General features: G+C 39.0%; 1 protein-coding gene across 1 annotated transcript in view; it reads left to right on the top strand.

Moving 5' to 3' along the window:
• LOC108722757 (uncharacterized) overlaps positions 1-24,140 on the top strand; it is a 115,309-nt gene that overhangs the window by 45,744 nt on the left and 45,425 nt on the right. The window contains exons 3-4 of the mRNA XM_018448039.1: positions 20,064-20,299; positions 23,121-23,347. Of these exons, the coding sequence (XP_018303541.1) occupies positions 20,064-20,299; positions 23,121-23,347 (463 nt within the window). The remainder of the gene's footprint in view (positions 1-20,063; positions 20,300-23,120; positions 23,348-24,140) is intronic.

Genomic DNA, 24,140 nt, shown 5'->3' with positions numbered 1-24,140 from the left:
GGCGAAGACACTCTTATAGAGAAAAATAGACATATTAATACAGTTAATCTTTTTACTCGTGTAGTTTTTAAATATATAAATATGATAATAAATAATTTTGTAGTTTTAATGTTTCAAAGTTTTAAGATATTTGATATATAGAATTTAGATATAAACGCCTCGTGACAGCATCAAATTCTGCTGTTAATATATTATGAAAATATGAATCAATAATTTTTAATTGTTTAGTATTTATGTATCTCTCATTTACATATCCATTCAGTAAGACGTTCTATTTAACCTTTTTTCTAATTCTTTATATTATACATATAATTTTTATATTATCCTTAATTGTGGCAGAATGTTTTCGCTGTCAAAATTTTATATATCGCGTAATTATATACTATCAAACGTGGCGTTATTATAGTGCGTATAGACTACCAATAGCTGCATTTGAACACTGCAATCATTGCGCATTAATCGAATAATTCACAAATGAATATGCTGATCTCTATCTTATTCATGAATACACGTCAGACTTTTATTTTTTATGCCTTAGGCACGGGCGTCTCCCGCACTCCTTTGTCGATTCTCATACTTTCGTTTCGATCAGTATCGGTTTTGCAAAAGCATCTAAATGTATTCACCTGTCTTCATAAAAAAAATACTATTTAAGATTGCCTTTTTAATGTTATTCAAATATGGAGAAATATATATATGAAGAAATATATTAGTATATTTCATAACTCAAAAATGTAAGTAAATATGAAGATATTTTCAGTCCATGTATCTACGATGTAGTGAGCTATACCACTAATTATTATTTTATTGAAAATTAATACATCTACATTTGAAAGAAATACAGCTTTTATTTTAAGTCGGATGAAAAGCGAGATAAATTTATTTTCAAAATGATTAATTTCTTTGTGTAATTAATTGTCATTTAATTTCAAGTCATCATGCAAATTTTGTAGTAAAAATGGTATTAGTACTAAGTTGCCAAAAAAATATTTTTATCGAACAAGATCGGGGAAGAGAATGACATCGGGCGAGTGCATTGTGTATTAGGAAACAAGCAGGTATGTGGGAAGGGGAAGATATCTCGTGCAGGAATTGTCGTAAATGTCTTCATCCGTAAGATATGAGAAACCGTGGGCGTCCGTATGCGCACGGATCTTCACGTGGACGCTGCTTTCGGATGTGTATTAACTTCGTAGAAAGAGTGGGTGAAGACGGGATAGAGACAATAGGGTATTCTGAACTCGAGATACGTGAAGACAAAATTCGACGAAATGGTCGAGTTTTCCTGCAAAGTTCCTGAATGCGTAAAACAACGCCTCGGACATTGTATTCGGATGAATCAATCTCTATAAAAGCTGAGGCTGAAGTGCAAAGTGATAAGTTTCGACCTGCCGATTCTGAGCTAAATTGAGTTAGCGGGTAAAGAAACGAGAAAGATACGTCCGAATAGTGGTCTCGTTTTGTGAATTGTAAACTTGTAATGTGTGTGTGTGTGTAAAATTATTTATACATGGCTAGTTGTGTGTTATTTTCCATATTTTGTCCAAAATATAAACTTTGTTTTCTTTTGACACAAGAAATCCTCGCAGATGTGCTTCGATATCGAATGATAGGACCTTATTCCATTTGAATTAATTCTTTTAAGTTTGACATTTCAACATTTAGTTAGCTACGTTCTATCGTGAGACGTGATTACGTGTCACGATACCGCTCACAAATTGTGTAAATTTCTCGCGTACGATTCACCACATCAGACAATCAATTTTTTTTCACGAGACCACAGGTCATATGCTAGCTGGCTGGCTGTCTGGCTTACTGCCTCCTGGTCGTATTCCTGAAGCGGTGAAATTCCAACGAGAGGTTCGGAGCTTAGAGTTCCACGTTGCGTGTTGGCGTTGCACGTGGGTTGGGCACCACGTTGAGCCCTCAGCACAATGATATATCCTGGGCCGCGTATACGGGAATAGGTCGAGACCCCGGTGTGTCAGAGGTGAAGCCGCACCCTGCATTGTGTCCTGCCCACGTGACCGTCGTGCAAGTCGTCATTCGTGTCAGCATGAATCTGCTCCGTAGAGCCGAAACTTCAGTCTCAAAGCCGGAAAACATACGTTGCTCGTATAATTACGATTTCATAATTATAATTATGATATTCAATAATAATTCTTCCATAGTTGAGCTATTATTTTTCATTGACTTATATTATTATTATTTCAGTGAACACAATTTTGATTAAATTATATTGTAATAATATATTATTAGAAACGGTCACGAGATCTAAAAGTTCAAAAGGTGGTACATATATACCTATCAATCAGTGACAATATGCTAATTCGACCGAATCATAAATAAATATATCATTTGGTTTAACCAATATAGCTTAATTATCATGGATTATTGATTAATTCGATCACCGTGTCAGAAGCGAGCTACACCCTGCATTGTATCGCCTACGCAATTTCTCGTACTTGGCCTGAATAAATACATATATCTATCGTTTCAAGTATCGCGCTGTTCGTAAAGGTCGCGTCTTATATTACTATTTTCTGTAAGTGTACTATCTATTGTTGCGTGGTTGTAAAGACATATCATTAGTCACAAAGCAAAGTCGAGAGCAAAGTTAAACGCATGGTTTTTCAAGTCATTTCTGATTTCAGTTAGCTTTGTTTGTTGCACGCATAAGCACCTGACGTTACGGTATCTAAGAGACTAAAACTCTCATTGTCTTTTAATACTGATCTCATTGAATAAAGAGACAAGATGGATTTTTTACTTTTTATTGTTGTTTTTTTTACAAATTGCATCATCAATACTTTCATTTGAGTCGGAATAAATGAACCACGATTAATGCAACTTTTATAAACGTTTTGTTTCGTAAAACGATCAGAAAATATACTTTTTTAGGATAACAACGGACATTATATTAACCAACTTGTATTATTTCTGTTTTAGGTAAGCAGAATGTTTTGCGTGGAGATACGAGAGATACGCTAAGCGCGGAGAGAACCGCTCGAGCGTTCGCTCTTCTCGTGGAAATCGTGCCCAAGGTACATATACTCGCCACGATCCGATCGTAACGACGAAGTTCGGTGGTGTACGTCGATAGCCGTATTTCTGTTTCGAATTATTGCATTTGTCGGCCGCGTACCCCGAGGAATTCTCACACTTTGGTGCGCCTCGATCGCGAGGAAATCTAAAATGAAGCCCCGTCCGCTGAAAGTGCAACGCCTAAAGACACGTAGGTTGAGAGATTTATAGGAGCGTTGACCTTTCGCGCTTTAACGTTCCGCGTTTTTTTTTTCCCCCAGGGAAGACCCTCTCTTGTACATTTTTTTAAATAAAGCCTCCCTTATACGTTAGCGCATAAAATATAATGACGAAATATTCACGGTGATAATCCGATAATCTACATATACAGATTAATAATTCAGTCATACCATGGCTTTCAAGCATATTACATGCATTAGAGTTTATGCGGTAAACTATATAAACAAATAAAATTTTGAAAAAACGTGGAATCGAGGCGCATTAAGTATTACGATCGGTAGCACACAGTTACTCACCTAATTGTGAGAGATTCGTGGCTAAATGATCATGGCTAAAGAAAGAACAATAATGATAAATTACGCGAGGCGGTCGCTTTCAATCGTGTCCCTGTTACACAGTTGTTCCATAACATTTGACATTCGCAACGCTAATTACCACATCTGCGACGTGAGCCAATTACGTCGAGTAATACGAGCTACGCCAACATATCATTAATATCGCATTTCAGTACATTCCATCAGTCTCGTTATGAACTACGGACTAGAGGATCGACAACGAGATCGATCGGGGAGCCACGGCACGTTCGTCTCGATCGTCAGAATTTATTGAAGCACTAACCTTTCGTGTTTTCATCGTTCAGCTATATCTCACCCGTTCTTTCTCTCTCGTTGTCTCTTTTCTCAGCAGGTTCAATTCTCGTCACGAAGTATGGCATTACTCTTTTTTTTATTTTTCTCTCTCGTTCATCTCCCTCATTCCGTATTAGCCACTCTTCCAAGACGGCAACTACTTCTAATAACTCGCAGAAAGTCTTTCGATTCGCGGAATTTGCAACGATAGATTTAACACATCGGATTCGCGAGAAAGTTACACGATATGCTGCCGAACTAACCTAGAGAATTTCAATAGAATTTAAAATTTTATGCATATTGACAGTTAAAAATGACAGTTAATTTACTTTTGTATTCGTATATACAAAAAAATACACGGTTATAAATTCTGTAAACTCTTTACATGGTTTCTAACAAAGTTTAACGTTTTAAAAAGTCAAAGTTTTATTTCTGCAATTAAGTTTTCAATTTTAATCTTTTCAATTTTAATTTAAAATGTAAATTTGTAATAACACAAACTTAAGGAGACGGAGATGTGATGTTACCCTATACAACACCTCCCAGGTTCACGCTACAGATGTAAATCTCCATGTAAGTGAAGAGAGGTACGAATGCAACAACGGCTACTATTAATTCATGCATGCATTGTTATGTGTCAAGGCATGCGGTATCCGTCGGCAGATCATCGTGACGAGATAAGCGAGCGAAAATGTTTCTCCTCTCGATCGGTAGCTTCCTCTCGCAAAGTCACAGAGAACAAAAATAGTAGAAAATGCAAATATATACTATTATTGCATGACGAAGAGTCTTTTTCTCATTGGAAAGATCGTCCGCATGGAAAGAATGTAATATAATTTCTTTAACTTTTATACTCGTTAATTTTTCCAAAAATAATCTACAGCGAAGTTCAAAAAATTTCTCTTTTACTGAAAAAATGTTCAAAAAGTCGACGAGTCTCTCTTAATATGTTGCTAAAATTTTCTGCATTTTTCCGACTTTGGAGATTTAAATTGCGAACATAAGCAAAAATATTTGCTAATATAGCAAATAATTCATCCCAATTTTGTTTATTTGTTCAATGAAACGTTTGAGCGATAAACATATCTCTTTTTCTGCGAGCTCTGATGCTCACGTCCGCGTCCTGGCAATAAATTCCACGTCATTGGGCCTTGGAACGCGGTTAACGCGGCTCGATGCACCGATACAATGGGCGAATCGGCAAATCTCTCGTTACGACAGAGTTGCGCATACGAAGGCCGACGATTTGTCGCGTAATGTGCGATATCAACGATCTCGAGGTCGCGATCACCGTGACCGCCGCGTCAGACATGTGGTAACATATGTCTGCCTTCCAGTGAGAATTTAATTGCTCGGGCTTTCATTTGCCTAATGCCGTCTGGAAATTCTCTACGATTTTTCTTTTGAAGACTGAATATAAGTAAATATCTATATGAGTCTCCGCGGTTGTTAGTGCATAAATGATATATATTTATAAGACTATAAAATATAATTTGTAAATAATTGTAATATACTTACTAACGAAGTTAACTATACTTTATTTGAATTGTTAACTACACACATTTCTGAATTTGAGTCCTCCTGAGTATGTCTCTGGAAGTCAAGTACAAACTATGTAGTACTTAACTTTCTTTGTACTAACAACCACGGAGGCTTATATAAACATTTTACATACACTGTTGGAAAATTCGTGTCAAATATAACACATTTTACATGTTCAAAATGGTCCACTCAAATTTTTGTGTTCACTTAACATAAGATGAATGGTAAGTTTGAAAACACAGTTGTAAACAAACTGTGGAAATATATTTTTTTAGTATAATTAACATTTATGATATGTTAAATTAACAAGTATTTCATTCATTCATCTTAGAATTTATGTTTTAAAACACATTATTTTTATGTTACTTATTTATTTACTCATAAATTATGTCATTTTGATACTAAGAAAAATTGAATATTAATATAACACAAAATCTTTAAACAACATAATCACATTATGTTAAATCAACACTCGAATATGTTAAAAAATTTAATACAAACAGTTAAGAACATGAGTAGATCGTTTCCAACACAAATACACAATGTTTTTATCGTATATTTGATTTATTTTAAGGCCATAAAACTATTTTTATTTTAATTTAGTCTTGAAGATGCTTAGGATTTTAAAAAGGGGCTCATCTACTCAAAAAGGTATAAGTAAAAGGAATAATGTTTTAATAATGTGTTTTTTATAATTTTTGACCTCTTGGATACGATACAGTTATATTAAAAAGTCTGAGGTGCTTGGAAAATATTTCGAGAATAATTGAAATTTGGATAAATATACTGGGTTTGAGTTCAATTTTCGAAGTGTTCCTCAAACGTTACGAATTTTTTAATAATTTTGTTGCATCCATGAAGCTTGTGTATTTTATATTAAATCTATTGCTAATTTCTCTCATTGACACTAAGTATGTTATATGTATTTGAATGGCATGCTAATACATTCCGATGGATATCAATTCTTGATATCAAAACGTGACCACGCTAGTATTAGACATCTATATCTGATGAAGCGTCTTTGCTGTATCTATAATGAGACGACTTGCGTCATTGAAGTAATTAAAAATAACATTGATGATTATATCGCGTTGAAATTCGCCGATTAACGGGTTTCTTATCAAACATCTTCATAGTAGACATTCCATCGTTTGATCTTATTGGATGAGAAATTCGCGATAAAACATTTTTTTTTTTATGTAGCTTATGGATGATTTTACATGTGATTGAAGTTTTGAGCGTTCTTGGAGGGAAAATTAAAGGCGTTTCAAATGAAGATCGCGGTTCCGGAAGGGCACCGAATTACGTCCCTGCGTTCGGTGGTAAAATCTAAAAGCACTGAAATCACTAACGATAGAAAAAAAATATTTCGTTGAGATCGCGGTAGAGTACGTAAATACTAATACGCAAATGAAAAATTTAAATAATCTATCACCAATCGTCGTTTTTTTTATTTAATTCATAATTAGGAGTACTTATCAATATATAGCTCGTAATTAAAAATTTATCGATAGATCTATTAATTCTTCTATCGTACTCTCGTATCGTGAAAAAGATAGAGAGCTCTCCACATGTATGGCAGCAGGTAAAATTGAGTGATCGCTGGAATTCGAAAACTTATTGGTTAGTCTCTCGCACTTAAGCTTTTATTTGTTCGACCCTTGTAATAGAAAACAAGCGCCGAGACGATGATTCTGATTTTTCTCGGCATCGTTACCTGGAGAACGCCGAAGGCGCAGAAGTTCATTAGCGAAGTATAATCTGGTCTCTCGACACATTCCTCGCCCGCCGACCTTTGGACCTCTCTTCTATCCTCGGGTCAGGGAGAATTTCGAGACCCGGCCCCAGGTAACTTTTGTACCGGGTGTATCCGAAATCTTACGAAAGAAACTAGTCTTTCCACTTTACTACGCGTGATTTATTTTACGAACCAACGCCCGTGTGATTCCGACACAGTAAATCGATTTAGTCGCTTCTGCAGTTATCTACACGCCCACGCGTTACAGAAGCACTCAGTTTGCAAACTTTTTTCTTTTGTGTCGTGGATAGGTCTCGATTAATCAAATATGAATGTCGGATGTGTAACAAGTATATTCACGAAGAGGTTAATGGAACATTATATGATAATGATTTTTTGAAAGAAATTTATCTCTGATATAAAAAAATACATTTAAAAAAATTGTATGTCTCTATTTAGTGAGGAAATTAGAAGAATAATATTATATGTTCGTAGTTAGTTCATTTTAAGGAATTAATTTCTATAGTTTTAAGGGATTTGGCATTCTTCTGCAGAAGCAGAAAAAAGAATTCATACTTCGCAGATATACGAAGTTTTATAACATCTACAGTACTCCGTCGTTATCGACGGTTTTTAAACCGTAATCACAAAATCTGCTCTTTGAATTTCGCGCAGTTCAACTGGCCGAGAAGCCTAACGACCTTAGTGGTACGATAAGTCGCTAATTTGCGTTTGCCGACGATATGGCCTGTCGTGGGTGGCCCGTCGTTCTACGACCACGTACTATACCTACATTCTCCTACATCGAGAAGCGAACGTACGTGCGACATGCTCGCGATTAATTAGCTGGACTATGATATCGTCGAACGAAACTGTAATCGATGGGATCGGTCACGTTTTTCTGGACGTGGCCACGACCCGAGAAATTCTCTTAGACAAGAAGAGCGATGTCCTTCCGAAAAAATATATGACATTTTATTCTCTCGTTTGAATTTTAATCCTTTCAGACGTTGACAAATATTTATGGAAATTGTCTTGGTAGAGAAACGATTGAGAGAAGGTTACTACAGTGCTGTGTTTCGTAAATTGGATCATATCGTGTTATAAGATATTAACAAAAAGCAGATAAATGTACTGAGAAAAATTTCTGATTGAAAACGAAAGAACCAGTAGATTCTGATTATACTAGTCAAAATTTCGGTCATTATTATGACTGAAAATCTGATTATTTCAACTAGAATTATAATAGTGGATTTAATTAGTTATAAAATTCTGATTTGTCCATTTTTTTCCAATTAATGAAATCAGACCCTTTTCTATAATGTGCCTAAATTCTTCTTTTCAAGAGACTATATTTTTCTGTCGCATTATTCTAATGATCAATGAAACGTTAATTACAATAGATAAAAATCGCAAACGAGAATTATAAAATTACAAAGGGAATCGATATTCAACTGCCGTTACGTATTTTGTCTATGGCTACAGCGTATTATGGCTTCGTTAAGAGCCTCTTTAAGGCGATATCCCAACTCCTTCATGCTACAATAAAAATCCCGGACGTGAAAGACACTCGTTGTACCGTTCGGCTTTATTTATTCTCGCGCACGTAGATAAAGCTCTCGCAGGGTTGAGCTGGCGCGCGATTGCTCGCGAAGCCGCATTAATTGTGATCCGGCCGCTCGCTAACGCTGACGAAGCGAAATGTATACTCGATGGCGACGCGAAATACGCGTGATTCGCGCGAGGTGGCCGCGAGTGTATGACCGTCGGGAGTTATCCAGGGTCACATAACCGTTTTCTGATGACACTCGGTGAGTAATACATCACTCGAAATGATGCGTGCTGACGAGCACACATACGCGGGTAGCTTTGCCGCCGCTCTCTATATAAGGATCATCCACTCGCGCGTATCATTAACTTTACAGAGGTCGCAGGTCCTTCGGCGACGTTCACCGACGTTCGAACAGCGGAGCGCGTAGCGTTTTCCCGTGTCAACTAGGAATTTATACGCGCAATATATCCAGCCTGTAATCAGCGTGGATGCGAATTTATAACAAGGATGCAAGAAAAAGATGAGAATTCTTATATATTAATACATAAAAAGCTTGGCTCTTTTATTAACAATAGTTTACATATTTCTCGTGTCCTGCGCAAGAATTTAGAATTTTTATAAGAAATTATGTACCTACGTGCAATATATCTTCTTCAAAATTAACGGTAGAAATAACGATTTATCCTGTTTTTTTATAAGAAAGATTTAAAAAATTTTTCTACACATAAGATATTCACGGCTTCGTTGTTTAGTAAAGTTCGCGGATATCTCTTGCGTTCTGCACGAGGGAGAAAATGAGAGTTAGAGATGACGGAGAAGGACACTGGATAGAATCAGGTACGTAGGTCGGGCAGAGGCCAGGCTCCGACAGCGACGAGTCACCTGCGGTGTGACCGATGCGAGCCGTCAGCGAACGCGCTCGCTATCATCTCACCGAGTCCCTGGCCTTCTTCGTCATCGTGCCTAATGCTAACTGCTTGCCGAGACTCGGTAGCGTACAGTCCTCCGCAAAATTCTCCGGACCATCGTTTCGTAAAACTGCAGGCTGTGTAATATCGAGGGATGACAGTTGCACGAGGAATATGTTAATGAACAATGCGCTTAGAAATGCGTTAATTTATTCCATAGCCACATATTGTTTTGCGAAACCACTGCGCTTTTTGTCGTGGGACTTGGCAACGAAGTGATTTAGACTCTCCATGCGGATGCGCGTTTCCTCAAGTTTTTTCCTCGGTGATGTTATACGTGAAAGAATCGCCCGTGCTAATTGCCGTTCATACGGTAGTAGTCGAGCTCGCTGCTATCCGCTGGCAACCTGTTGAGCTTCATTGTCGAGATGTTCCGTTCTTCCAGTCACCTGCGCCACGTGGCAATTAGCGGCATGTATATATGGCTGACACGAGAGAAGAAAAATCAAACTTATGATGCTGCGAGAACGCGTTAATTAATGATCATAATCGCTCGTGATAGAGACGATATTATCACCGCTATAGATTTGCGGTTTCCGTCGCATCGTGTAGCTAACTTTGACTTTGTAGCCTCTACAATAATTCGATTGCATTTAACCGTTCATCTTTTAGCCTCATGATGATTCCACTCCTTCGTAATATTTTCTTTCTGTGCTTATCAACAAAACACTTCTTAGCGCGGAATAATAGGAATTTAATAGCCTTGTTATTTGTTACCTATCCATTTGTTAATAACTTCTTACGTTAATTCCCCGTATGTGCCTCATTCATCCGCCATATGGCGAGATGCCATCTCCACGAGCGAAAATGGAAAGCGCGATAGGGAACTCGTTTATCGATGCCACGGCAAGTTATATACGCGAGACTCGACCTTTGATCGAGTAAAGTACCCGCTTCCAGTCCATCGCTTCTTTTCTCGTTCTTCTATCGTCACGCTCTGACCTTCTCGGTGACTTCGCAGGTGAGATAATCTAACACTAATCGCTCATCGCGCACGTAGTCGTCGTCTTGTGTTTCATCTGTGCGCGCGACCTGTCACCTGTCTGCCTTTCAAAAATATTCGCTCAATTGTTCATATCTTTAGGCGTATCGACTTTAATCGATTCTCAGAAATAAATCCAAAGCATTAATATAGATTATTAAAAATAATAGAAAGAATATATACATATATATGTTATTATCTTTCCGTTTTGTATTCTTGCAGTATTCTTTCTTTGTTCCTGGACAATCTTTCTTGAAAAATTTGAATTCTCACGTGAAAGATACGTTTACATTTTGTACAACGTAGCGAGATTGGAAGCGAGACACGCAAAAGTTAACAGCAGCGCGAGTTGTCGCAACCGAGATGACTCGTGGTCAGCACTCGACCTTTGGTCAGCTTACGTACTCGACTTCTTCCTTCCTTCGTCTATCCTTCCTTCATCAGCGCGTGCTTCCTTCTCTTTGCCTTCCTCCCACATCTTTTGCGACCGACCCGACGACTCGCTTGCTCACTCGTTTGCTCGCTCGCACGCGCGAGAGAGTCGTTCGCGCTAATCGCACCTCACGCACAAGGCGACGAGGTCACGGTGCTCTTTGTTTGTCATCCGCCCGCAACCTGCTTCGCTCTCTTGTTATACGTACGTGTCCGGGAAGAAAAAAGACAGAGAGCTACGAAGAGAAACGGTGCCAAGACGTACGACTCAATGCAATGGAAGATTTCCATCGCGTATTGGACATGTAAATTCGATTTATCGTGTGAGCATTCTTCTCGTTGCAAGAGAAAAACTAAGCAATTTTCTTTGCATGTAAGAATATTTTCATTTTTTTATGTATGAAACAGCGTACGTTCACACTGAAGGTTTATTTACGTTATTTTTTGGAGAGAGAAGAGAAAATCACAAAGCCCCATGAAAATCTTTCTATTTGGTTTGTCATGTCGAAGCATCGTTGTCCGATCTTTGTCCGACGAAAATTATACGAAAGTTACGCCCAACTTTTGTAATAAAATTGTAAAAGAAAAAAGACGATATTTTTAAAGATTTAAAGAGAAATCTTCCTCTAAAATAACTGAATGATGAACGCATGTGCACGCGGGTGCATTTTAGAAAAGACATGGCTTTAGAGAGGATCCCAATTGAGAAAATAGCGAATGAGGAACGTGGAACAAAGTTCATAACAACTGGGACGATGGCGGTGACGGTGAAGCTGAAGAGGTGTCCGAGAAGACTCGGTGGAATGACCCCGCGGATCGTATTGTAAGCGCGTATGTGTCCCTCGCGGAGGGTAACATATGCGTGATGGCCTGCGAAAGCTACGTCACGCAGGAACGCACCTTGACTCCTTCTCTCTTTCTCTTCTTTCTTCTTATCCTTCTCGCCCCTTTCTCGGTGTGTGCTCTCTTCTCAAGTCCTTCTGTCTTTCTTGCTCCCATGGGGTACGGAGGTCACCGCTCGCCCGTTGCCACCGGCGGAACAAGCGGCGAACCGCAGGAAGAATATCTTCTTCTTGTACCCCAAGTCTCTGGGTCCTCGTTGGATGCTCTGACTTCGAAGGGAACGCGAGAACCAGCTAGAAATTCAGGGAATTGCGGGGAAGCATCAAGTCCTCTATATACTCATGATATTTTTTAATGACTCGTAAAACGAAATTTTTTATTAACATAAAATTTAATGGTATTAACTTTAAAGTAATGATCTCATAAATTGATATATGTCCTTTTTAAATCGAATATATATAACTTGTAAAGAAATTATGAGGATTTTAATTGTTTACGTAAAAAAAGTTAAAAAAGTTACACTTATGAATCCAAGTTGAGAATTATCGAATATGAAAACGGTAGTTTCAAGAAATATCACTCTACGCATATAAATTAATGCTAGTGTATATCCATCTGCCATCCTCTCAATAGAGGCTTTCGCGGCCGAGTGTAATGTCGCGCAACCTGACCTCCTTGCAGGTGCGCGATCCTGACGAACGTACAGTGTCACCATCGTCGCGATGTCTTGACGAGCGACTATAAAAGACCATACACCGCACATCAAGGGAGGCGAAAAGGGGGAAACGTATAGGCGGATCGTAAAAACAGGAGATAAAAGGTACAGCGTAATACGTGCGCGTACGTGATTCTCCGTGGAAATCGTATTGAAAATTTTCTGGTTGTGAAATAAGCGTTTGCACGCACCGACAAATAGAAATGACGTATATATGTATAAATACTAGTTCCTGCCAGGAAGTTATTAAAGAAAACACCGTTTTTCGCTGTTCCACGTGAAATACAATTTAGGCATGCTTACAAAAAAGATTAGTTACAGCAGCAAGAATTTGTGTGTGGTAGCCAAATTTCAATTGTAACGTGTGGATACCTAGACTTTAGCCATGTAACCAATTTTAATTAACTGTAAACGTTACGAGTCAAAGATTTCTGACTCGTGATAAATTCTTTCGCTGCAAACTTATATACTTTCAGCAAACCAATGCTGCAATGATTAGCTGCAGCGTTGAAAATTTTATTTCCGTGTATATATACGGAACAAGAAATTATTTCACGTAAATCTGATATCTATTATTTTTCGAGCGAATTTCTTCTGGGAAAAGTAGAAGGAAAAAGAAATGGCAGGAAGGCGTAGGATGACGAGAGGCTGAGAGGAAAATGGACCTATAAATCACACTAAAGTGTACAACGTAGTGTAGTACACGTGAAAACGCACAGCTAGACAAGAGAAGATGAAGAAGAGTGGCGATGAAAAGCAGCGTATGGATGGATCTTCTCTCCAGCCGCTGTCGCACAAGCATCGCGTTCCTACGTAAAGTCGAACACGCGGTGACTCCTAATAAGACGCAATCGTATCGACGTCACGCGACCTTCGGGCCGTGCCATGGTGAGTCCAGCTATTGCCGTCTCTTGGCCGTTGCTGGTGCCGGTGCTACTTATGTTGCTGGTTATAAATCGCTACGTCCTCTCGTTCCCCCCCAGCCGCGTCGGCTAATAAACGCTTGCGCCTCACGTGAACGCCATTGTGTTTCGCGAGAGGCCTCCCACTTGAAACAGCTGTTTCGACCATTCTCTGCACGACCAAGGTTACGCATCGAAGGGACAAAGACGTGATTTCACTAGAAGCCGCGGCCGTTATCGATGGACAGGCTTGACGAACGAGAGGAAAAGTTCTCTCACACCGTTACAATAGGAGAATCTATCTTTTATGATTCTTAATAAGTCACTAGATGCTCAATATTCTATTATACTATTATTTTTTTTACAATATTATTAATGCCTTCTTTAAATAATTTATGACAAGTAGGCTGAGTACAGCCTTCGGATGATCACTAATATTTGTGCAATAATATCGATAATTTAGGGGCTACTTTATACGCATCTGACCTCACACAGTAATCTCTTCCTTGTGTTTAATTAAGACACGCATATATGAATCGTACAGAAATAAAATTCAGCAATGAATTGGCGATGTCGGTCGTCCTCGGTCATCGCCAAACGGTTGAACGTCGCGTTTGGAATTTTAGGTGTATCACGTAACGACTACGTTTCTGTCCTTGGTTCATGTCATACCGCAAGATCCAATTCCGCGTGATACCGTCGCGGTAAGCACGTTCTTTCCCTCTGAATACTTTTCACGAAGGGTGCCTTGGTATCGGCCACCTTGGTATCCGGAGGCACCCTCGCGTAACCGCCGACGAGATCGCGCTCGGTGGCGGCGTGCGCATACGCGCGTACGCGTAGGTGTACGCACGCGTGCACACATGAAGTCGCGTGCATAGACGGAGTGAGGAGCGTGTGCGGCACGGTCGCTACTACATTATGCATTAGTCATGATTACAAAGTAAGTGGCGAGCTCGTAGCGCGTCTGCAGTAATGACGGCGTATTTGCGGTGCTTATGATTTTCCACTTGAAATGGGCATAACCCGCTTTAATGGCGCGCAAGACGGCCCTCCCGGTCGCGCATAACTTACGGTGGGTTTACAGCGGCCAAGAGGAGATCCAGCAACGACCGCTTGGTTGCTGACGGCGTTGATCGTGTTAACGCCGCGACAGTAATCTCTTCCTGCCTCTTCTCGGTCTCTCGCGCTCTCTTCGCCGCGCGCGCGCGCACGCCGGTCCGGCCTTTAAAGGTCGTCATGGATGGCAGGTATTATTCTTGTCTTGGTATATATGGGAATTATAGAGGACCATCTTAACACAACGAAAGATAACGCTTTTATATAATATTTTTTAAAGGTATTCGTGTGCTTTTTATTTTCTCAACTAGATCTACTTGATAAATTTATTATTTTATTTTTAGGAAATTATTTTATTTTTGGAGCGACATGATGTATGTAATATAATTTTTTTTATCTATTTCTTTATAATGCGAAAGAAAAAAGGTGTTTGCGGTCGCTCCAAGAGTTTTTCATTAATAGTTATTTGTTTTGAAGTGACTATTACATAACTTAAGTTATCTCATGTAACTCTCGGTCCAGTTAGTCACAACTTTCAGCGAATTTCGAAAAATTAATCCAGCAAAAGGGCAATAATAGTCGATAGTGCACCGCTTTGGTAATTCTGGTCTCTCTTTGAACTGTCATTTGCAACCTTTAAAGATCGTTGAAGTCAATTACAATCATCGTTATATCTATTATGAGTTATAAATTAGACGACAATAAACTGTCGCGATAAACCAGTGATAATTAATGATGACGGTAACATATAATATGTTACGTACGTTACGATCTCCGCATGCTTTTCAAAACGATAACTGATTATCATTTCTTCTGAAATAATTTTATATTATTATATTGTACTTAATTATCAAATAACATAAATTTTTGTCAAAGGAGATAAATGATTAATTTACTTTGGAGAAGTGAATTGCGCGGTAATGTTATTGTAATGTCTAGTTTCTGTAATCAAAGATTAAAAATACTTAATAATTATAATTTTGTAATTCTCATTACAAAATTATAATCATTCAGAGCTACGACATATTTCCATTGAATGCATATTTCATTAGCGGCAGAAATGAAAATTTACAGCGTTTTTTTATTTCGCAAACGAGATGAGATCGCTCGCGGTACTATTGAATTGGTTTGACTCAGCAGGATTGCCAGGATCCCGGAGATGATTCGCGCATGTAGCGGAAAAATAGAATCATCTTTCATTCAGCAGCTTGCTATGCGAGATCGCGGGGGAAAAGTCAGGCATATGAAAACGGAGAGGACAAAAAGGAACGGCGATGTTCCTCGCTGCAGTAGCTCGTAATGATGGACTACGCGCCGCGCGACGCGTAGAACCGGGTTTGATCGTTCATTAAGCGTCGGGCCGACCCCGGATGCGGACGTACGCGTCCGTACGACGTACACGCTTACACTTCACGCATATGCACACACGAAGACCCACTCGCTTCGCTCCAGCGCCAGCGAAGTGAATGTGAGTAGTAGTGGGCCAGCCTTGCTGAGGCCGGCTGCGAGCGGAAGAAACGCCGTGTATGCGCCCGCATCCGGCTTTCAGCGGATCGATCGAAAAGCCGTGAGACTCGATCTATCGTTGTTACGCTAATATTATAAAAGGAAAAGGGCGAGTATGAAGGGGAAAGTTGAACAGTACTTCGACTTTGAGTAGCGGATGCAGTACTAAATTCTTTAATCTGAAATATTATCTGTTTAATGGAGCGTAATGCAATGCTCTTCGCAAATAGCAATTTTTACCATATTTGATCAATAATATGTCGATATGCAAAAAAACAATTTAATGTCCGTTAGATTTTATCAATGTAGTTTAGTACACTATTGCTAGTCAGTTTTTCCGTTCGTATTTCGACTTTTCAATTAAACACGTTAATTCACACGTGTTCACATGTATGAGAACTCGTGCTGATGAATCTTTAGGTCACTCTTTGAACAATGCGTCGCGCGGAAGCATCCTATTGTCGTTTTCCGCTGTGCCAGAGATGGATGCTGGATCGATCCCTATATCGCGTGGTATATTACACAACTTTTCCGGTCCGCTTCTAATCTCGTCCACGAGATCGTGGAAAAATTCCCAGCTCAGTGAAATTTCTTAAAGTCTTAACGCTGGAATAATTAACAGCGATCCAACGGAGAGGCCGCCGCGCCGGTTTTATTCCCGTCGCGACGGCACTTCGTACGCGACCTCGAAGGTCAATTCATTTTAGTCATGGTCACGTTGGATAATTTATGACTATGCTGTACGCGATTACTATAAGTTCCTGGTGTCCCATCTCGATGTCTTCCGATGGCTTTCTTTCTCGTGGAAACCTGTCTCGCCCGGGAACGAAATAGTTATCATCCAGGCAGCTTCACTAAACCGGTAAATTACACGCGTGTCTCAAGATACGCGATATATCGGTTGAAATCAAGAAGCGAGCTACTGTTTTTGTGCGGCACAGCAGCGGGTTCTTTTCATCGCTTTCTTTCTCACGCACATTTTCCACGTTATACTTTCTGTTTTCTGTCAAACGTCGCGTTGGACTAAAAATAAAAATACTGACGTGAGACGAATAGAAGGAAAAAGAAATTTTGAATTTCGTCTGTTATTTTTTTAGTTTATGAATTGATCTATCACTTTGTCATTGAGACATCAAAGTATCGTGATTCAAGCGTCGCATTTTGGTTGCATTGGCGAATGCAACCTCGAAGCGCGGGCTTCACGAAGCGGGTGTGTCATGGGAGATACGTGCGCTGCACATTAGTTCGTTTTAACACGTCGTTACGATATTTCACACTCGGACTTTACGTAGCTCTCAGTATTCACCATAGGTATTTCGCTGCTGTTAACATCCCTCGTTTGCACGCAACGAAATCTTCTGATAAACTTTTTCAGGAAATATTATTTATTGTAAACTACTCATCTGTAATATTTTTAAATGATAAATGCAGTGCCATATATTTAGCAATATATTACTGAAAAAAAACGAGAGAAATATTAATTCAAACTCTTTTCAAAACAATTCTTTATAATCTCTCTTTTAAACTCGCATTTGAAAATTTAATAACTCAATTAATGTTTGAATCGTAAGAGCGTATAAGAAAAAAATTAAGTTCCATCATTTAGGCTAAAATCCGTTAATTTTATCCTTTTCTCTTTTTTCACAAATACTTAAATGAGTAAGTATTAAACATATTTACTGTTAGGCTAAATCTGTGTGTACACTATTTTAACCGTCTCTTTGTCACATTTTTACAGAAAATCTCATTGCATTGTTAACTCTATTATATTGCTTTATAACATATTTGTATTTTCTTGCGACAAAATTGTACAAAAATGAAGAGGCACTCTTCTGTATATTTCTGTCTCTCAGTTCAAATCTTAACTAATCCCACGAATGCAGCTGCATATCATTTTTGTACCACTATGTAAATGTCGTTAAGCCAAAGTTAGACAACAAGACGCGGACGATCTTTAAACAATGACTCCCTGCTTTGAAAGTTCCTGAAGTTACGATGTTTGTCGTATGCACCATCGAAGCGCTACCGCCGCCAACTCGCAAAAAAACCGTGAGAAAATGTGAAAAAAAATCCTGTTACGCGGAACGCGACGATTATAGAGAATCCGTCAAGAGGTAAATGTTGAAATAATGCTCAATATATCCTCCTGATACTTCTTATTCCTATTAAACAGGAATTTATATTCAAGGAATTCGAAATTCATATTTCTCTGGCACATTATGATTTCAACAACTTAATAAAGTTAAATTGTAGTTATACTTTTCATCGAAACATGTATTTTACATTCCCTCCATTTTATTGTGTAATTAATAGGCTACTATAAAATCTTTAGCAGTCCACAAATCATTCAGCCAACGACGTTCATGGAAATTAATTCAAAATTGATTAAGTTATATATTCCGAAAACCTCTCGTTAAATGTATCGTCTGATGTACCGTTATATCGTTCTTGTGGCTAATTCGTCAAGAAACGATGCGTACAATGTTTGTTGCCCGCATACTTTCCAATTTTATAACTATTTGGATGTCATTTACGGCGAGGTGCGTCGAAAGCATGATCTTTGAGCGCCTCACCTCTCGGAGGGCGATGGTTTTCCTACTAACAAACAGTGTCTAATGGAATTTTTATGGGCAGCTGTAAATATTTTAACTCGAAATAATGAAGACATTTGGCAGTGAGTGTCATAGAAGTGGCTTTTACGATCGCTACCCTCGGTCCGTATTCCGCTCGACGCCGTGAAGCCGCTTCTACAACCGGATTGTAGAATATAATCCGATAGCAACCGAGCTGAGCCTTTCGGAGGTGCTAACTTGGTGCATTATAAAAATAATCGCAGTATCCGTTTGCATACTTCCGATGCTGTCGATTTTACTACGAGGACATTTGTTATTGTGGATATGTTTGGGACAAAAATCTGACAAACGCGAATCAGTAACTGAAAGTCTCTTATACCTTACTATGGAAGACGGTTAACGTTATTAATTATCTGTGAAATATTTGTTGCGGACAATAGTTGATATAATGAAACGCCACATGAAATTATAATCGCACGCAAAGAAGATTTGTTGCAATGAAAATACCGATGTACAAAATATCGCGAAAAGAGCTACGAAATACAAAGTTCTCATATCTTCTCCCGACACCGTTGCTGGCACCGTTGCTGGCACCATCGCTGCATTAATCGCGGCCGATCGTATCGGCCGGTAAATTCGGCGGTACGGACGAGTTACTACCTCCATAAAATTCCAGGCGTTTAACGATGACAAGAATTTATTGGATATGTTAGGTAGTCGCAGTGGACAGTGACCTCCTCGATTCTCCCGTCGGTTCTCTTCGTTCTCCGCGCCTTTACGCTGTTTTCCGTTTCGCTCTACGTCGGTAGATACGCGTCTCTGATCAAGAAGATAATGGCGCCAGGACGAGGCCATTTATTGAGCGTAAATCTCGCGTGCGAATGGCTAGCACCGCCACCGTGTGCAATCGTGTCCTATACGATTATCCCTCTTTTTCTCTTAACGTATTTCATTCTAAATTCCCTCTGTGTCGAAAGACGCCGTTTACACGGCGAGATGTTCAGAAAGCTTTACGACGCAAGACGCGAGGACCGCCGCATTATTACGAAACTCGAGCCATCTTGAGGGGACACAAATATGGTTGAAATACGGCGAATTTATCTTCTCGTCAAAAGTCCAAATTTGGAGTTGAGTGTGCTCTGCCAGGGTCATTGCTCTGATCATTTGAAATCTCTTAATAGCTTCTTAAAATCGCGTCTTGTGTCTTGGAAATATGTGGTTTAATCTTTCGTATATAACTTGATAAAATCGAGCGGGCTAAGAAGCATATTAGGGACGAAGATCTCGCGCGCGCTTAATACTTTTTAAAAGCGGATCGAAATTTGATATATCCCCTCGTGTGTGTGTTTCATTTTCAGGTGAGGTGTCGGGCGAGAACGTGTCCACGGGTACAGGACCACGTGGTGGCGACCGTGGAGAGGCGGCGGATTTAGGTACGTACACGGAAAACAACGACGGGGCCACCCTGGCAGCAAACACAGCGGTCGACGCCAGAGGGGGAAGCCCTCAGGGCACCCATCTGTCCGGTGCGGCAACCCCCAGACCTCCACGTGGTAGGAGGCGACAAAACCAGAATGGTCTCGATACTACCCAAGTAAGTAAAACCTTTTTATAATTGCACCGTAATTAAACATCTAATATCTATACTTTGAATCGTACTTTTGCTCTTTCATCTCTGATTATCCATTTTCGAAAAAGTCCACGATGGAATTAAATTTTGACACGGTACACAAAACTTCTACGCACATAGGCAAACACGACGTTCACCTTACTGTATTGACGTAGCGTGAGTGAACGTCGTTCAGAATTTTTATTTATTCTTTTTTCCTTTTTTTTTCTTCCGTCGAGAAGGACGCGAGATTTGTCGTACAAATTTTTTGAGAGAGACCCGCTTGACTTCTTCCGTGAAGTGGAGTGTTTGAGCGTTCGCGTACCACTTCGGGACACGTGCGCTAGTCTCGGGAGATATCCTCGACGAGAGAGTCCATCGCTCCTGTAGTTCGAGCGGTAGCCCGAACACGTGTACACGGAGAGTCCCAGTCCCGTTCAAAGCTAACCATGCAGCAACTATGTCAACCGCATCGAAAGCCGCAGTGTCATCCCGCCGCTGACATCCGTCGACTGGCAGGGCGCTTCTGTAAATGACTTGACTTAAAAAAGAAAGAATAAAAAGGGAAGTCTTTGACGATTGCTTAGCGATACTTAGAGCTGCGATGGTAAAAAATTGATCATCATTGGTAAAAAGAACAGTCAATTCATGACGCGCAAGAATTTCTCGTAGCTCAGATCCGCAGGCTATACGAATAGGAAAGATAGTATTCTCCGAAGAATAGTAGCAACTCGAGAAATTAATCTCCCGTGCGGCGAGCTTTATCGTGACTTATAACTTTCGGCATCCGTAATCCACTAGAATCGAATTGAGAGACTCGATGAGTAAGAATGGAGGAAGATTAATCTCTCTCGTTTGGGATTATTTAGAAAAAAAAAGAGAATATGCGAAAAAATTTACAGTATTAAAAACCGTCATGTATCTTATATATAAAACTCAATTTTTTGTTGCGAGATATTCTTTTTTTTTATATTTGCTGCGTTTAGCAAAAAAAAAAAAAAGAACAACTTTGCAACTGTTGTAAAATTCTTTAATATGATTAGATTATTATACATTTGGATTCCGTAAGGGATCTGACAACAAAATCAATCTTATATTAAAGAATTTTATAACGCTGTGTCACAAAGCTGAACGCAGCCATTAAAAAGAAAAAAAATGCTAAGATTTCGTTTAAAATATGTACAAAATATTTATGTGGAAATTGATATTAATTATTTATTTATAACTGTTTATATTGCTATTTTATTCAACAACGTATGTTTTATGTAGCTACTGCAGTCGAATGAAGATTAATTATATTGAAAGAGAACGATCGGTTTAATTTCGAGGCTCTCTTGCTCGTACAGTTGTCATGTCTTCACGTATTTTCTCTATCGAGACCTGGTTGCGCGTATCGGTCGCATCGAGCGAGACTCATTCGAAATGTAGGTATATATACAGAATCGTGCCCGCGCCTTGAGCCTGAAGCGGTCCCTTGTCAGGAAGAGGTCTGAAGGCGAGAAAGAGATTTACCGTAGCCTCTGCCGCGGTCTTCGGACTGCGCTCTCGGGAACCCTATTCTACGCCAATCGAGTCTCGTTCTTCTTAGTGTCACGGCGCGCTCTCTCGCCGTGCCGAGCGAAGAGGAGTCAACTCTTACGCCACGCGTTGCCTTCATTACCATATCTCAGATGCAATCTGTTCCCGGGAATTAATGCACCCGGGATATTTCCTACCGCCACGCATCTCGCCCGAGCGAGACATATTGTGCTCAGCAACTGCCGATAAGCGTCCTTCACAGTCGAAGGCGTGGTCCATCGTTGATAACTGAGCTTCGAAGGTTGGAACAATTTTTTGTGTATACAAATGAAGCTTGTTTATTAGTGTTAAAGAGTCGCGCTGGCTGTAAATCAAGAACATGGTAATCTGTGATACAATAGACTTGGTCTTATTACAAAAGCAATAATAATTATCGTTGATAATTATCTGTCTCGACTCGTTATTCAGTGTTGCGCGCGTTATTTTTTTATTTTTAATTATTTGTAATGAACATTTTTCTGTCTGTGTAACTAATCGTATGGAAAGTAGTCATTTATGTCATTTTTCGATTGATCATTCATTAGTATTATTATCCACATATTCTAAATGCATCTTTTTAAACGTGTAGCAGTTTTTAGTTCCACACAGAAAACAATGTTGAGGAAAGGCTAAAACGTTTCTTTTTTTCTTTAAAGATGCATTGTTTCTGTGCTGTGGCCTTCAACATTCAAACATAAAGCACAGCGGTAATAAAGATAGTAAAATTATTGTTGCCATGGATAAGATGAAATGAGTAATCCGCAGACATACCGCTGGCAACTTTACGCGAGGACACTTAACAATTTAAAATTATTAATCCTATTTATATCGTCTAAGTATATGCGCGAACGAAACACTGTTCCAGAATTTAAAGTTTGAATATAAAATTAATTGAAGTGGAATATTCTTTTTATGATGAAATATAACAAAATGTTTTTGTGAATATATCTTAAATACATATAATTTATATTAATCTAATGTTTTAAGTGAATGTACTTAATAAAAAAAAGCTTGCATTTGAAAATATTATTAATTTATCCTTTCTAGCGTTAAATGAAATAGTGTTAAACGCACTTCTATCGTACCCGGGTTGTGTTTCCTGGTTGTTTACTAATTAATACTTCCGTTTATATCTCCATTCTTTTTATTATATTACCGGTTAATTGCTGCGCGTTTTGCTCCTTTTTATTGCATCCGGTTGCGCGCGGTAATGTCTCGTTTAAAGAAAGGCAATTCTATCACGTTGCAGGTTAAAACGGAACGACTCACGCCTGACAATAACTCGACGTCGTCGAGGAGCGTGACGCCTTCTTCATCGAGTCACCCGGGGACGCCGCCAAATGCTACGCCCTTGGGAGGACCTGACGGTCCACCGCCACCTCATCATCTCAAGCACATGGAACAGATGATGGGGCGAAACTATAGTGATTTCATGAGGAGTCTCGCCGCCAAATACAACAACGCCAACCCCAACGAGTACGTCCATCTCATTTTATTGATCACTTTTAATTACTCATCGTAGAATTATAATCCCTATAAATAGATTGCGAGATTAACATTACGGAAAGGCACACATTACAATACTAACATCACTTTCGATTTTCTTTGTAAATAAATACATTGACATGCCAATTAAAAATTGACATGCAAATACTGCTTCATTACTGTTGTATCGAGCCTGTGTCATAAAATTTGTCTTAATGTCTTGTATGATTAAGGAAAGATTTTGCAAATGTCTTTGAATATTTTTTGTTGGAACATAACATGCAAGTATATTGACGAACACTGCGAGACGATGTAAAAGAATTAAGACTTGAAGGCTGCAAATAGGTAATTCGTGTGATTAAGATTCATAAGACGTACAGAGTACTCGAGGGACTTAACGTACTTGCACGAAACCGGTTGTCGCGTCGTACGTTGACTTTTAACTTTGTATCTTCTGGCACATGGTTGGAAACAGATCAAATGATTATTTAATTACTTAGTTAAGTGTTGAACATAGATTTTAACAATGCGATCCTTGCTATTTGAAGAAGAAGGTTCGATTCTTTAGCATATCTGTTTGCGCTTTGCTAAATTTAATCGGCGTCTAGATAATCCGCTGAATCGGAAAATAGAAGAATCTATTTTCTCGTTTGGCATTGAGTCATGTCAAGAAATTAAAACTCATAATTTATTATATCATATACATCATGTTTATTACGAAAATAGCATTTTTTATATTTGATGAAAGATGAGAAAAATATTCTTGAGTCTGAAAAATTTGAAA

This window comes from Mycetomoellerius zeteki, unplaced genomic scaffold (assembly GCF_001594055.1).
Source record: "Mycetomoellerius zeteki isolate Tzet28-1 unplaced genomic scaffold, Tzet1.0 scaffold218, whole genome shotgun sequence".
NCBI lineage: Eukaryota > Metazoa > Arthropoda > Insecta > Hymenoptera > Formicidae > Mycetomoellerius > Mycetomoellerius zeteki.
This window is presented reverse-complemented; position numbering and strand designations above follow the sequence as displayed.